The 14,904-nt window shown below is 38.8% G+C and overlaps 1 protein-coding gene across 2 annotated transcripts; it reads left to right on the forward strand.

The window, feature by feature from the left end:
- The first annotated feature begins 655 nt into the window (after positions 1–655).
- Positions 656–4,548, forward strand: LOC136265019 (protein NLRC3-like). Of its 2 annotated transcripts, XM_066059778.1 has the most exons (5): positions 656–801; positions 1,575–1,654; positions 1,709–1,969; positions 2,096–2,140; positions 2,191–4,548. In XM_066059778.1, exons 2-5 carry the CDS (start codon positions 1,612–1,614, stop codon positions 4,452–4,454), a joined length of 2,613 nt encoding a protein of 870 aa, XP_065915850.1. In that variant the 5' UTR covers positions 656–801; positions 1,575–1,611; the 3' UTR covers positions 4,455–4,548. The 2 variants fall into 2 exon arrangements, with proteins under 2 accessions (XP_065915850.1, XP_065915849.1); XM_066059777.1 differs by having other exon boundaries at positions 656–1,654.
- The last annotated feature ends 10,356 nt before the right edge of the window (positions 4,549–14,904 follow it).

Genomic DNA, 14,904 nt, shown 5'->3' on the forward strand with positions numbered 1-14,904 from the left:
AATTATACATGCACACCTTCTAAAAATAGCGATTCTGTAGCCATTTCAGCTCAGTTTCAACTGTTACGTTTGTATACTCAAGCTGAATCATGAATAACAGTACACAGAAAGTGTTTACTTAATGTGACCGTAGCACAAAAATTGAAGTGCTCTTGCTTTTAAAGCATAATTACCTGTAGTTGCAATGTAACTATTGTAACTTAGTTAGCTACTAGTTTTCAGGCAGTTGTAGTTAACTATAGCTAGTTACAAGTATTAAATTAGTTATATTACTAGTTACTTTTTATTAAAGTAACTAGTTACGTAACTTAGTTACACAGTAACTAGTTACTCCCAACTCTGATAGCTATATCTGCAGGTGTAGGTGGCCTCCTTTCAGTGTCAGTTTCAGTCCCCTCTCGTTTTCAGTTTTTTCTGACAAACTTAAAATTCTTAATGTTTTCCTTACAAAAGCATATAGATATGTATACGTGAGTTACCCTTGTAAGTGCGAGGTCTATTAATGGTGCAGCAGTGTTATGCACGGTTGACCACAATTTTATACGTGGTCATGCTTCCGGTGTTACGTAATCGTATGGTTAAGCATGCCTATGGCCTAACCAACCGCGGTAATACCTGACGTCACAGCAGTTACATAATCACTTCCGCGGGGCAGAACAATTTATGTACGATTGGAGCACTAGTTTACTCCGGTCAAGCGAGTTTACTTCGCCTCAGATTTGTCGAGACTGCCTTTCTAAATGAAACCACGTTATCAGAAGCAAGGAAGGGAGTAGTATAACAGATATCTAAGTAGTGCAGGTTAGTTTGATTCGTGCTGGGCGAGTTACGGCTGATAATTTGCAAAAAAATGCGTGGGCCAAGGATTTTGACACTTTCAAAAATAGAATAGAAGAGTCCCACAACGTTTCTATCGACAAATCGACGTACAGTAGTTCATTACATGTATTGATCATTCTTTCTTACTAAAGTGTTGTTGGCGACAATCGCTTTCTCAAGTCAGCAGTGAGTCCAAAACAGCCGTTTAGTCCTTTTACCGTGGGTAAAACCATAGATAATAGACACCCGGGTGTGGTAAAACCAACCTGATGGCCAAAAAACATTTTTCATCGTCTTTCCCAACTTCTGTTCTATCATGTTGGTTTTACTATAGATAAAACCAACATGATAGAATGTCGATCATGTCCTGAGTAAGTTTCATGCAGAATGAATTACCCTCGGAATTACCTGTAGCCTAGAGCCCCACCATTGAATTTGCCCCGCGGATATGTTGCGGTTACGCATATAATTTAAACGTAATTGTGTGACGGAAAAGTTATCGCTCTATAATAAATCTAAAAATTGAGAGGTAGGGTCTGGGTGACGGGACTGACTGACTTACTGTATACGCAAACGAAGAAGGCGTGGCTATAGATCTAGAAAACTGTTCATAAGAGTTCATGGTCAGTCCGGTCCGTGATGTACAGTAATTTGAGAACATGCATGTATGGTTAGTGGTGGCAAGGGGTGCAGGCACCCCGGGAAAAAAAAAAAATGTATCAAACAGCGATCATAAATTCTTAATACTTTCCCAGTACCCACGTCACTACGTGTACACCTGCCGATAAGGACATGGACCATGAAGGGCTAATCCAATTTAGAACTCTTAAGAAGGGTAAGGATACTAATATCCGCTTATTATAATAATAGCAAGCTCGCCACTATACAGCTACCAATACTCCACTACTGAAAGATCTCTATCAACACATCACTCCAAATTATGCTGCGGACTGGAAGGTGATAGGAACACTACTGGGCCTACCCAGTGGAGAATTGAAGAGTATTGAGGCTGGTTATCCTACCAATGTCAAATGGTGCTGTAACCAAATGTTGGAGAAGTGGCTTGAAGTGGACCCCTCTGCTAGTTGGGAGAAGTTGATTGAAGTTATTGAGTCACCTGCAGTGTCCAGTGATCAAGCTCCTGATAAAGGTGACTAGCTATATTGTGTGCATGTGTACAACATGTGTAGGTAAACAATTGTATTAACTGTAAAGCCACTAATAACAATAACAACAATAACTAGCTATTAGTGTGTTGTCTTCACTAACTATATAGTGACCTCAAAACCTGACATGGACAAGTCAACGATTACTGATCAAGGTAGATGCCCGGACACATTATTGTGCTTTATGTGTTGTTGTTTTCTATAGGGGTCTTCATATTGTCTAACATGATATGCCAGCTTAATGTACAAGCACGATTCAGGGTTGATGATGACACTTGGCCACCAGACCATCCAAAGAATTTCACACCTCTCTTACTCATCCATTATGAAGGACATCATAACCTACAACAAGCCATGGCCATCACTAAACTGACACAAACAGGTAACATTGCTTCACTAGCTAGTAGTCAGCCAGTCCCCAAACGTCTGAAGATTGACAGCAACCAATCATTACAAGAGGTCCTTGATACTAGTAGTGTTACTAAAGAGGTTGAGCAAATCTTAGCCCCACTAGAAAAGAATGATGCACCACAATTTATCTTGGTTGAAGGTCCTCCCGGGATTGGAAAATCTATTTTACTGAAAGAAATTGCATATCGATGGGGTGATAAACAAATATTGAAAGCTTTCAAGTTTGTTCTCCTTGTCTGTCTGCGTGATCCCATTGTACAACAAACTACATCAGTCTGTGACCTCCTTCAGTTGTTCTGTGTAGGGTACAGAAGAGCACTAGAGATTACCAACACATGTGATGATTACCTTTTTCAGAATGGCGGCAAAGATATTGTTTTCCTTTTGGATGGCTTTGATGAATTTCCAGTAGAGCTTCAGAAAAAAAGTTTGGTCTCCAAAATTCTTGAACGTCGTTTGTTGCCCAAATGTGGCTTGATTGTGTCATCTCGTCCACATGCCTCAGAGAATCTGCGTAAACATGCAACTCTCAGAGTAGACATTTTGGGATTTACCGAAACAGAAAGAGTAAATTTCATTAAACAAGCACTGCCACATGCAGCCAAAGAACTCACCAAATATCTTGAAGGTAATTTGACTATCAATGGTCTATGTTTTATCCCCTTCAATATGGTGATCTTGATTTATCTGTACAAACAAGGAATTCCCCTTCCCAGCAATTCTACACATCTGTACAATTACTTCATCTGTCTTACTGTTTGTCGACACATTGCCAAGTCTGGTCATCCTCTTGATAATACCATCACTGATCTAGCCAAACTCCCCGAGCCCTATAGTACAATAGTTCAGCAGTTATCAAAACTATCGCTGGAGGGTCTTAACAGCAACAAGCTAATCTTTACCTTGGAGGAGATGAGAGCAGCTTGTCCAGATGTTGGAGCTATCAAAGGAGCTCTAAATGGCTTCGGACTGCTCCAGGCTGTTCAACACTTCGGGATAGCAGGGAAAACAATGACATTTAACTTTGTCCATTTTTCCATTCAGGAGTTCTTGGCTGCTTATCATATTACTCAGCTTCCACCAGACGAAGAGCTGCAAGTGCTCAAAGATAAGTTCTGGAGCAATCTTCATTCAAACATGTTTGCAATGTACACCTCACTTACCAAGGGACAGAGATCTGCTTTTAAACAATTCCTCACTGGTGGAGACAGCAAGATTGTCATTGCCGAAACATTCTTGCGGAATCAACTTAAATGTTTTCAACTTTTTCGTTGCTTCCATGAGGCAAATGATGAAGCCTTTTGCACTTCTATACAAAAAGGAAAAGCTTTTGATGATAAAATAATAGACCTTATGAGCACAAGCCTAACTGTTTATGATGTTGAGTGTGTTACACTCTTTCTCACCTGTTCACCCTATAAGGACTGGAAGGAACTTAACTTGTCAGGCTGCCATATTCAAGATCCTCACCTTCGTGTCCTTCACTGTAACCTGACACAATGTAATGTCACAATTAGATGGCTGGACTTGTCATTTAATGGCCTCACAAGATCATCCTCCTCCTCCATCAGTGACCTCACTATCCACTGTAGAGTGGAAGTATTAGGGATTAGTGGTAACCACACCATTGGGGAGGACCCTGCTTTCTATGACATGGTCTCCTGTCCCTCATCTAAGCTAGTGAGAATGGACATGGGGTACACCAGTTTATCAACAACTTCAGCCATTGTCCTCTTCACTGCATTGACAAAAGGAAACAAACTGCAGCAGCTCGGCATGAATGTCAATCCCATCACTGATGAAGCTTGTGATGTCATTGCTACTACAATGAAGATCAATACTTCTCTAGTCGAACTGTGGATGGGTGACAATGAGATCGGTGAAGAACCTGCTCAACATCTAGTTCAAGCACTCCAGCACAACAACACACTACAACAGCTATCACTACCCCGTTATGCTGAAGATGTTAAGAAGAAGATTAGAATAGTACAAGAAGAAGTTCACAAGAACAGAGAAAGAAGAGGATATCAAACTAAACTGAATATCTCCTATTTGTAGTTTCACTTAGTACCTTTTTGACTGTAATGGCCACAAGTGTCATTTTGTTCTGATCTTTACTGATGTGAATATATATTTCACCATCATGATCAATTGTGGGCTTCGTGCAGCTTTGAGGGTCCATCATGTAATGTAAAGGTTTATAGGATCCTTTAAGCATCAATTAATTTGAAGCAAGCTTATAAGCACTCAAGTGGGAAGAAATGAAATCTATCAGAATTTCATATATATATATATATATATATATATGGTGCTAAAAAATCGGGCGCCTTAACACAAAAATACAATTGTCACAGTCTTAACAATTTTTTTGTTAACTTGATATTCTTACAGTGCAGTCCCCACATTGCAGCACCAAATAAGGGTGGGAATCCAAGGGCAATAGGCTAATTTGTTTGTTAATGAGAGATCTGTCTAGTTTAGGCCAATGTCCATATTGAAAGTGTTTGATGAGGGCTCCCAGGGGCGGATCCAGGGTGGGGGGCTTTGGGGGCTGAAGCCCCCCCCCCTTCATATTTAGGCTTTACTTGATCAATATGCTGAGTATTATAATGAAATTTTGTCTAGCATAATTATATGATCACTAATAATACAAATACTCATAAAACCACCTTATAAACATCTTTCCAAGGTATTATCAGTGGATTTATGCTAAAGTTTATGCAACAAGGACCTGGATCAGCATTGGAGGTGTACAAGATCGAGATACTCTAATAGAGCAGTCAGTTAACTACTCTAATAGAACATTCACTGGAAACATGTAGTTGGTTCTGTTATGGAATTTTTCCAAATCTGCCTGCGCCTATACATACAATGAAGTGCATTGGTCTGTTTAAAGGGCTTCATTCATCTACTTGTGTAGTTAATATGTATGACAATACTTAATTCAGGTACACAATTACCATTGAAAATGCTCTCAGATTCAATCTTGTATTGTTCAAATTTCAAAATTTTCCACTTTCAACATTCTTATTCTAACATGCACATATTCAGTGTTGTGCAATTGTGAGAGGGGTGCATCATGTACTTGGTTGTCTGTACCTACCCAAACTTTTCCATTAGTAAAGTGCTTCAGAGAGCCATACCTAGCTATAATCTAAAGGCAGTATATAAAATATCTACAGGCAGAAAATATTATGAATTTTATGTGGAAATATCTCCAAATTGCAGTATTTTAGCATCCAGTTTTCAAAATTTTCCTGGGGGGGGGGGGGGGGGGGGCATGCCCCCAGACCCCCTAGTTCCAGCATGCTTTGTATGCTGGGAAGTGTGCTTTGCACACCTCTACCCAAGAGATTAGTACCTTGAGTTAGCCCCCCCCCCCCCTTTTATAAATCCTAGATCCGCCCCTGGCTCCAGCACCATTAATGTAGTAATAGTCTTGTTTTTTTTTTGTTGCTAATTTAACAAACATATTTGTAAAGTTGACAAGACATAATTCATGCTGTTAATCCAACAGTTGTATTTGTTAAGGACATTGTGCTATACACGGCCGCATTTGTCAATCACATTTGAGCAATATTTTATTAATTCAACAAAATGTATTGTCAAGTATAGAAGAAAATATCCTGACCGCCTGGCAGACTCCTGTAAGCATTCAAGCATTAATCGGATGGCTGCAGGTTCGAGGCTGCCCAGGTCCAGTCATGGATTTTTTCTTCTTTCTCCTACTTTTCAAACATACTTAGTGAAGTTAATATAAACATCTTAGGCCTTTGTAAGGCCTTCCGGTATACAGGCTCTGCCTTTACCAAGTACTTTAATCATAATAAAACGATGTCCATTTGGTTCCACTTGGGGTACTTAGAGATAGTAAGTCACTCTCTAGGGTTCCTATGGATACAAATACATGAAAATAGTAAGAAGAAAATATCCTGACCGCCCCGGCAGACTCCTGTAAGCATTTGAGCGTTAATCGGATGGCTGCAGGTTCGAGGCTGCCCAGGTCTAGTCATGGATTTTTTTCTTCTCCTACTTTTCAAACATACTTAGTGAAGTTAATATAAACATCTTAGGCCTTTGTAAGGCCTTCTGGTACCTTTACCAAGTACTTTAATCATAATCATAATAACAGTATTTTTTTGCTAATTCAGCTGTAGTAGCTATTTGTCACTTTGACTTTGTATTAGCTATTTGTCAAATTGACAAAGGATATTGTGCTGTACATTAATTGTTAATTCAGTAATGCATTTGTTATTTTGACAAATCACATTTGAGCAATATTTTGCCAACTCAGCAAAATGTGTTGGTCAAATTGGCAAAACAGATTTGTGTTATATCCATTAATTGACTAAACTTGCTCTCTGTCATGCGGTCCCCATTTACCAATGTATATAGCTGGTTAAAATTGAATTTACCCTTTGTGATTTCCAAACTTGCAAAATGGTACACTTCTGGCAAACAATGTTAAATCCAGTGCATGTAAGTTCACAATTCAGTCCACAGTTTTGATCATCATGCGTCTTTGAGAGGATTACTGAATACTCTGCATATAACATGAACTGCCACAACTGATGTGACTTGCTTAACATCACTTGAAATTTTTGTAACACTTCAAGTACTTGAATGAATGAAAAAATTGTAATGTTTCCTTGGTAACTCATGCAAATTGAACACATATATATATAATGAACTGTTATAGGAAATAAAGATTTCTCAGCTTTAGTTGATTCCAACACAAGCTGTTGTTCAATCAAATTAAGTACTGATAATTCTCACCTTTTTCAATCACTACAATGTGAGGCTGACTATTATCCAAGTCATTAACTTCTGAGGGCAGAGTTCATTCTAAAATATGAGATAAGCTACTTTAAATTACCATGCAGTGAAATGTAAGGAGTTTTTTTTCTGATATATAGCATTTTAACACATCACAGCAAGTATCATAAATATTATCGAAGGACCATATACCACCTTTGCTCTAAATGGGACATATACCATGTTGTAGTTCATTGACTACATGGTAAGGCTGGCTGCTACACATAGCATTCATGTTATGATTATTGAAGAGGATGATTTAATCTTGTTTACCGCAGTAATAGTGGCAACCTCACAGCAGGTCCTTACTATCACTTGCATTTCATTAAAGATTACTTTTAAGCACAGGTCAAACATGTTTTATAATCACATCGCATTCAGAGGCTTGTGCAAAACTAATTGTGCATAGTAAGTAACATTAAGTAATAGGATGGTATGACACTGGATAGGCTCCAGACAACTGAGGTTCCACTGCATGTATGTAGCATTCAGCATTTGTGATACAGCCTAGCTAGAGAATGTTTATATTTGTTGCTGAAATAACAGTCCCGTTCATTGAAGCCACAATTATAAATGAACAGCTTGAGGGAAAACATTTGTTATTAGCCCAAACAGATGCTATTTTTAGTTATTTGTAGCATGGAAGACTCTCCTTATAACTCCAGGAGGCCCCAAACAAAAGCTATTTTTGGGTATTTGTAGCATGGAACACCCTCCTTATAACTCCAGGAGGCTCCACGCTATTTTTAGTTATTTGTAGCATGGGAGACTCTCCTTATAATCCCAGGAGCCCCCAAACAGATGCTATTTTTAGTTATCTGTAGCATGGAAGACCCTCCTTATAACTCCAGGAGGCCCCAAACAGATGCTATTTTTAGTTATTTGTAGCATGGAAGACTCTCCTTATAACTCCAGGAGGTGTGTGTATGGAAAACACAGCACGAGGGTATGTGTTGAGAGATGGGGCAAAGCTGAGTGTTGTATTAGCCTCATGACACCCCATAGTGCTGTGTTTTTCACTTATTATAGTGGTTGCTTTCGTGACATTCCTTACATAACTGTACTGCATTACTGTACTGAATTTGCCCGATTATCCACATTACTGTACTGTATGACTCATACAGTACAGTAATGTAGCTGTATGGAAAATACTGTGCTCATTGGCACTTTGAACCTCCCACACAAGTACAGCTACCATCATAGCGACTGTAACTGTTTGGTGTTATGCCATAATTACATTTAGAAGCACTTACAGTGGTGATGCCAGCATTGAACATTTTGCAGACCTAACAATGAAGAACAATGCACTGCTGGTTGTTTGATTACATAAACTGTGTCCTAATTAGCATTATAATAGGACAAAACTCTACACATGTATAGAATGTGTACAGTATAGTATGTGTGTGTGTGTGTGTGTGTGTGTAATGTATGTGTGTGTGTAGTGTGTGTAATGTATGTGTGTGTGTAGTGTGTGTAATGTGTGTGTGTGTGTGTGTGCGTGTGTAGTGTAGTGTAGTGTGTGTGTGTGTGTAGTGTGTGTGTGTGTAGTGTGAGTGTAGTGTAGTGTGTGTGTGTGTGTAATGTGTGTGCTTTGCACTTATATAGACAAATAGTGGGACACTGGGTCACTGGGACCATAGTCTTATATCCTGATTACTGATTATAGAGGGTGGCCACATTTCATATGATCCCCACAACATGCACCACACATACTACCATACAATAAGGGCTGCTGGTACTGCTTCTTGGTGTACTAATGTGGGTAATGAGAGGGGTGAGATTTTGACATCAGTGGTATTCAGTGCTTACTGAGTCAGAGGGACTTGATGGTTTGCATCCCATGCCTGTGGGATTAATTAGAAGGTATTAGTTGCTTACAACTAGTTGAATTTTTACAATTTACACTTTTAATTAGGTATGAGAAAGCTAAGCAGGATCCCCCAAAGTTATTGTACATGTGATAGAGACTGCTGCAGTATCAGAGGCCGTTCTCACTGTGCAAAGCTGTTTAATGAATGGGAAAACCTTGCTGTAAGCAAAAACTTTCATATTTCTGTATTAATGATCAAACTGTTATATAGGTATGGCTAGACATATGGCATTATATGAGAAGGTTGTTGGAGTTTGTACTTCTGAATCCCATCCCATTTATGGAAAGTTTATGGCATCACTGCCTGATGTAATATTTGAGTGGGATGAAGCTGATTATTGGTAAACGTTTACTGTACTTATAATCATGTTTCCAGGAAGCAGTGGAAAGATTTAAGAACTTTTAATCTTGAGCTTGCCTGCAAGGTGCATTGTATACGATGTTATACAAATGATTGCAAAGGACTCTTAGGTCAACTGCTACAGTCTAGCATTCCATAACAGCAAGTTGCTTCCACACCACCATGCTCCTACGCGCCACCATGAGGGAGAATGCTTTGGGGTACAGTATCAAGCTGGCCCTGGAAGAGATAAAGCAAAATGACAAAGATGATGAAGATGCTACTGAAGATAATATAGATGAGAGTTTTGTGGACAAGAATGGCATATCACCTATCCAAAGCAGGATCTTTTGACAAATGAGGAAATGGCTGGTGAGCAGGAAAGTGATGATGACAACAATGATGATGATGAAGAACTAGTATGTACACATCTGTATGCTAACAACTCTGTTACAAAATTTCATGCATGGCATCAGGATAGGCTACCTCTAACAATACAGAAATCATCAGTAGCTCTGCTGCTGTAGACACTACCACATCAGATACCAGAGGGATCCCTGGTTGGGATAAAGTTGGTAAACTATTAACAGAATTGACTGGGATAGCTGTATCAACTCATCAAGCTGGCCAGCTTCAGGCTCTTTATGATGCTCTTGATGACTATAATAAACAGAGTCTCAAAGTTTACCTCAAAGCATTGCCACAACTTAGGGGTCGCTTTTGCATAAAAAAAGAGATCTGGGAATGCACACGAAGAACTGATGAGCAGGTACATAATTATATGCATGTCACTGTAACAACATCATTATGAACTATTTATGCATATAACACAGGTCCCTTCTTTCTGGTAGTCCTTCTCCCCTTGGTCCATGTTGAGGCAGCATGCATCCTGTTATGTCAAAAACACCTTGATGCTGGGAGAAGTTCTGATTCAGGTATGTTAATCCATTGTGATGTTACTGTGGCTGTAGTGAGGAAATTTGTATTACCGCACAGGTGGCTGTAGAAGAGCATACTTACCAAAGTGGAAATTAGTATTTAAGGATTACAATGCGATCTGGTCTCGACTGTACCATTCATGGGGGTATTGGAAGAGACAAACTTAGTTCTGTACCATATCAGTCAAACTACTTTGGTGAGTTTTTATATTAATCAAATTGCTACTACTTCTATAGCGAAAGTGGTACCAGGATGATGTCAGGTAGTAACTTCAAGATTGCAGGGAATTCAACTGCCCACACCACCATTACATTCAGCAGTTTACATTCCTGCTGCACAAGAATACCCTGTGTCTATTTGCACTCCTCCAGGACCAGAATATGAGTTTTCTGAGCCAGAAGAGACAATCAGGCAGGTTAGAAAAACAGTTACCACCAGTACAAATACAGGAACAGTAAATGCAAATGCTAACCCATAACTCCTTGTGACCACTGGACCTGTTATTCATGTGACACCACGCGTGCTGTGTAGAGTATTGGCTACCTCAACAGCCAATGCTACATTTACCAGTGCAGAGGTATATGGACTTTACTATTTCTCAATATGTACACTTTTCATGTTTGCTATTGACAGGGACCTACTGAGACCCAACTAGTGCCAGTAGTGAGAGAAGTAGAGGTAGCTGTGGCACCACGTATATATTGTGTGAATTTTGGAATTATTAATGTGTTCAAATGTTATAGGAGCCATGCATGTCTAAAACATGTGAGTGGCGGGAGAAGAGAAGACAAGCAGAAGCTGCTGCTGGCCTAGATGTTCCTAAATGCAGAAGACCATATTGCTGTGCAAAGTGCGGTCAGGTGATGAATTGTAAGTTTCATCTTTAGTTAGGGTGCTTACATAGCTCTTAATCAAATACACCATTTAGTGACACTGGCCACACACAATTTCATGGCATAAGGTACTGTCCTAATGAGCCAGGGCAGATTGCAATGGATAAGAGGCTTGAAGCTAAGAGGATAGCACACAAGCAGAGTAAACAAAAATCACAAGAAGAGAAGCAGCAGCAGCAGCAACAGGACAAGCAGCAGCAGGACAAACAGCAACAACAACAGCAGCAATAACAACAGCAGCAGCAGCAGCAGCAACAACATGCAGCAACAGCAGCAGCTACGACAATAACAGCAACAAAAACAAATACATCAAATGCAACAAAACTGTGCATCGATACCACCAAGGCCATTAACAATGCAAGTACAGCAGTCCACACCAATTGTTGCAAATTTAAAGCAGACATCAACAGCTGTAGCAACTTCAACTTTACGCCCCAGCCTATATCGTCACCAACAATAAGTGCACAACTGCAGCAGGTGCGAACAGTACATATACAGGTGCTTCGAGCCCCAAAATCTGATTCTGTGTAGTATATTTAGCTATGATTAATATACAAAACACATAGCATATTCACTTACTTTGTATTTCTATACATACTTGTGTGTGCTGTGTGTGGCAATGCTTTGTATGTAAGTGACACTTACATACAAAGCATTGCCACACACAACACACACGAATATGTATATCCTTATTTAAATGGTAAACAAGTTTCTAATAACAAGTGCCTAAGTAATTTTGACATTCAGTTGCCCACTATAGCCCCATATATGCCTGAGGGGCCAGGGTAGTGGGGCAATACATTGATAGGTAGATTAGTGAAGGAGACACAGAGACAAGAGTTAGTGAAGGAGAGAAGAGTTCATCGAAAATCCTCCTCCTTGCTGAATTCTTGGTTGACTTAGGCACTTGTTATTAGAAACTTGTTTACCATTTAGATAAGGATTTCGTGGAATGTACCATATATGGTAAGCATAGCCACAAAGCGTAGTATACCACAGTGAAGTACTTTTGATCTCAACCACAGGTGTGGTATAAATATACCTTGACATTGTTAGTTAAGCCATTTTTAAAGCCATTAACCCCCTTGAAACTTTACAACCATATCACAACATTTCATGCTGTACCCCCTGTATGTCAGTTGTACTGCATGCTTATCCATACGTGCTGCATTTATACATTGCATGGACACAATGGCTTATAACACTGAGTGAGTATGTTGGGCCTTAAATAGCACAGTCTTTTATTTAATCGGACATTATATCCTGCCAAATCCAATTATGATCAGACCTTGTCCAGTTTATCCAGAATTGGTTTAATTTCCAGCTGGTATTGATAGTTATCAGAAAAGCTACTAGCTAGCTATGCTCTGATTACAGCTCTACACTTACATACTTACACATAGTACAGATTACAGAAATCACAGGTTTTAACAGCCAAATGTACACATGATTATGTTATACAGTCAAATTCACAAACGTACTACATGTGTGACTACTAGCAGTGAACAATCAATTACCCTAACAAATTAGTAAGCCTAAAATATTACATATAAGAAAAAAAATTGACCAGCAAGCTACAGATTCAAGTGGTTTTCATATTACAGCAAGTCAGTAACAAATCTTTTATTTAGGTAAATACCAACATAGATTGCAAGAGCAACCATTCCGACACAAAGTTACCTGTCAGACCTTTTTTGCAAACTATCTTAGTTTTAGCAATATCCTAAAATCAGATCACCATACTGTACTGTTACTAACTACTGTGTAATTATACTTTTCTACAAACATTAATGTCTGCTGGCATGTGTCCGCCATTAGAGTGTGCCTGTAAGGGCTGATTATATATAGTTTATCACACAACAATTGCTTACCACATCTAAGAAAATTTGCATTGGCTTTGAACTGGAGTAAGACAACCTAGTCATATTTACTTACCCACCACTGCTTAACAAGTTCTAACAACTAAAACCAGGTAAAATACATCTATAAAATAACAATGCCAATGTATAGTTTATAATAGTTATATGGTAAAAAGTATTAAAAGATATGTCTAAATGCTGCAATAACCACTATATACGTCTAGGTATAGTTGCTACTATCAAAGTTGTTTCTATCTTTCCTTTTTTTTTTACTGTGATCAAACATATGTTAGGAACTGATTGATATTGGTTGCTTATGCTACACAGTATCAGGAGTATAGCCTAGAGAGTTAGGAGGTGGAGCTAAGCATACAACACATGGATGCCATTCTGGGGGTCCAAAGGCTCCCCAGGAAAATTTAAGGTCTTAAACACTCTGAATGAGTGAAAAATTTAGACTATATATGCTGGTGTGAAGCTTTAAAAATTATACAATGTGATATATGCAGTTTTATTAGGGTATTGTCGTCTTGACTGCTCTATTAGACTATTTCGGTCTGCACCTTGGATACTTTAGTGCAAATCAACTGGAAACCTCAGAAACTCCTCTGGATTCACCCTGTTTTGTTCAAACTTCTTTAAATAGAAATCAGAATCCTTAAAAATAATTGTTGCTTTTCCACCTCAAACTTCTTACAACTTTAGAGCAGTGTTGTTGAGGCTTCCCATGGCATAAGTAAGCCAGCTACTTTTCTAGTTTTGAATTAGTAATATAAACAGTCAGCAATTAATTATCTAGACTTTGTAGTGTTATTGGGTGTGTGCCATTCTCACTGGCATTTCTGCCAGTATATGGTAAAATGTTATAATTTGTGACCTAATTGTTTAATATCTATACATTCCATTGTTACAATTTTGTAGTGCTAGAATGACTTGACCCTTCTTCTCTATGCAAAGTGATGCACTAGCTGGACAATAAAGCATCATGCTACAACTATTTCATGATGCATCTCTTGTCACACACACACACACACGCACTATTAGCAACACAAGCTATGTGTGTATGAATAGACCCACAGGTCAACATATCATAGATTGCAGCATCTTCATAGTTGCAATTTTTAATTGTGGGTTCTATTTTATTCAGATAATTAGACCAGTCAAATGTAATTAATTTAGTAACCACTTTTCAATCCCCCGTGCCTCACATTTCATTATTTGTTGAATTATTTATTTGCATAGCTGAGAAGACTGACTAACATTTTACACCACAGACAACATCTCTTGCTTAGGCAGTACAACGTAACTAAGAGCTTTCAAAAGCATTATCTAAGCCAACAAAACTTGATTACTATAGTTTCTTGATCGGATTTCTGAAAAATTGATACGGGCAAGCAATTATTATTCATTTTTTGAATCGTGGTTACAAAGATCTGTAAAGGGTCTATGGTTGTTATAAACACATGTATAACGGCAGTTGCTGTGTTCTAAACATCTTATTATGCCACATAAACTCAATTATTAGTTTCTCATCATCCTGCACTCAAAATAGCAGTGTGGGAGGGCGGATTTTTATTCTATTTCTTACTGACTAAAAGCCGAATTTGCTAGCCAAAATGACTCAGAATGTAGTTTTCTTAGACTAGCTGCTCTAGCAAGGTACCAACTTTAAAAGGTGCTGGATGGCTGCAGTAAGCCACCAGTGGTACAAAAAATCGTTGATGATGTAAGGAAAATGGCAATGCGGGCAGGGATGAGAAACTAATAATTAAGTTTATGTGGCCTTAGCCAG

Source organism: Dysidea avara, chromosome 8 (genome assembly GCF_963678975.1).
Source record: "Dysidea avara chromosome 8, odDysAvar1.4, whole genome shotgun sequence".
Classification (NCBI taxonomy): domain Eukaryota; kingdom Metazoa; phylum Porifera; class Demospongiae; order Dictyoceratida; family Dysideidae; genus Dysidea; species Dysidea avara.

What these genes read in the sequence shown, in the direction of transcription:
- LOC136265019 (XM_066059777.1), top strand. Translation starts at nt 1,612, where the DNA reads ATGGACCATGAAGGGCTAATCCAATTTAGAACTCTTAAGAAGG. An exon ending in ATTTAGAACTCTTAAGAAGG is followed by an intron (nt 1,655 to 1,708) that starts GTAAGGATACTA and finishes GCCACTATACAG; the next exon opens with CTACCAATACTCCACTACTG. An exon ending in GTCAACGATTACTGATCAAG is followed by an intron (nt 2,141 to 2,190) that starts GTAGATGCCCGG and finishes TGTTTTCTATAG; the next exon opens with GGGTCTTCATATTGTCTAAC.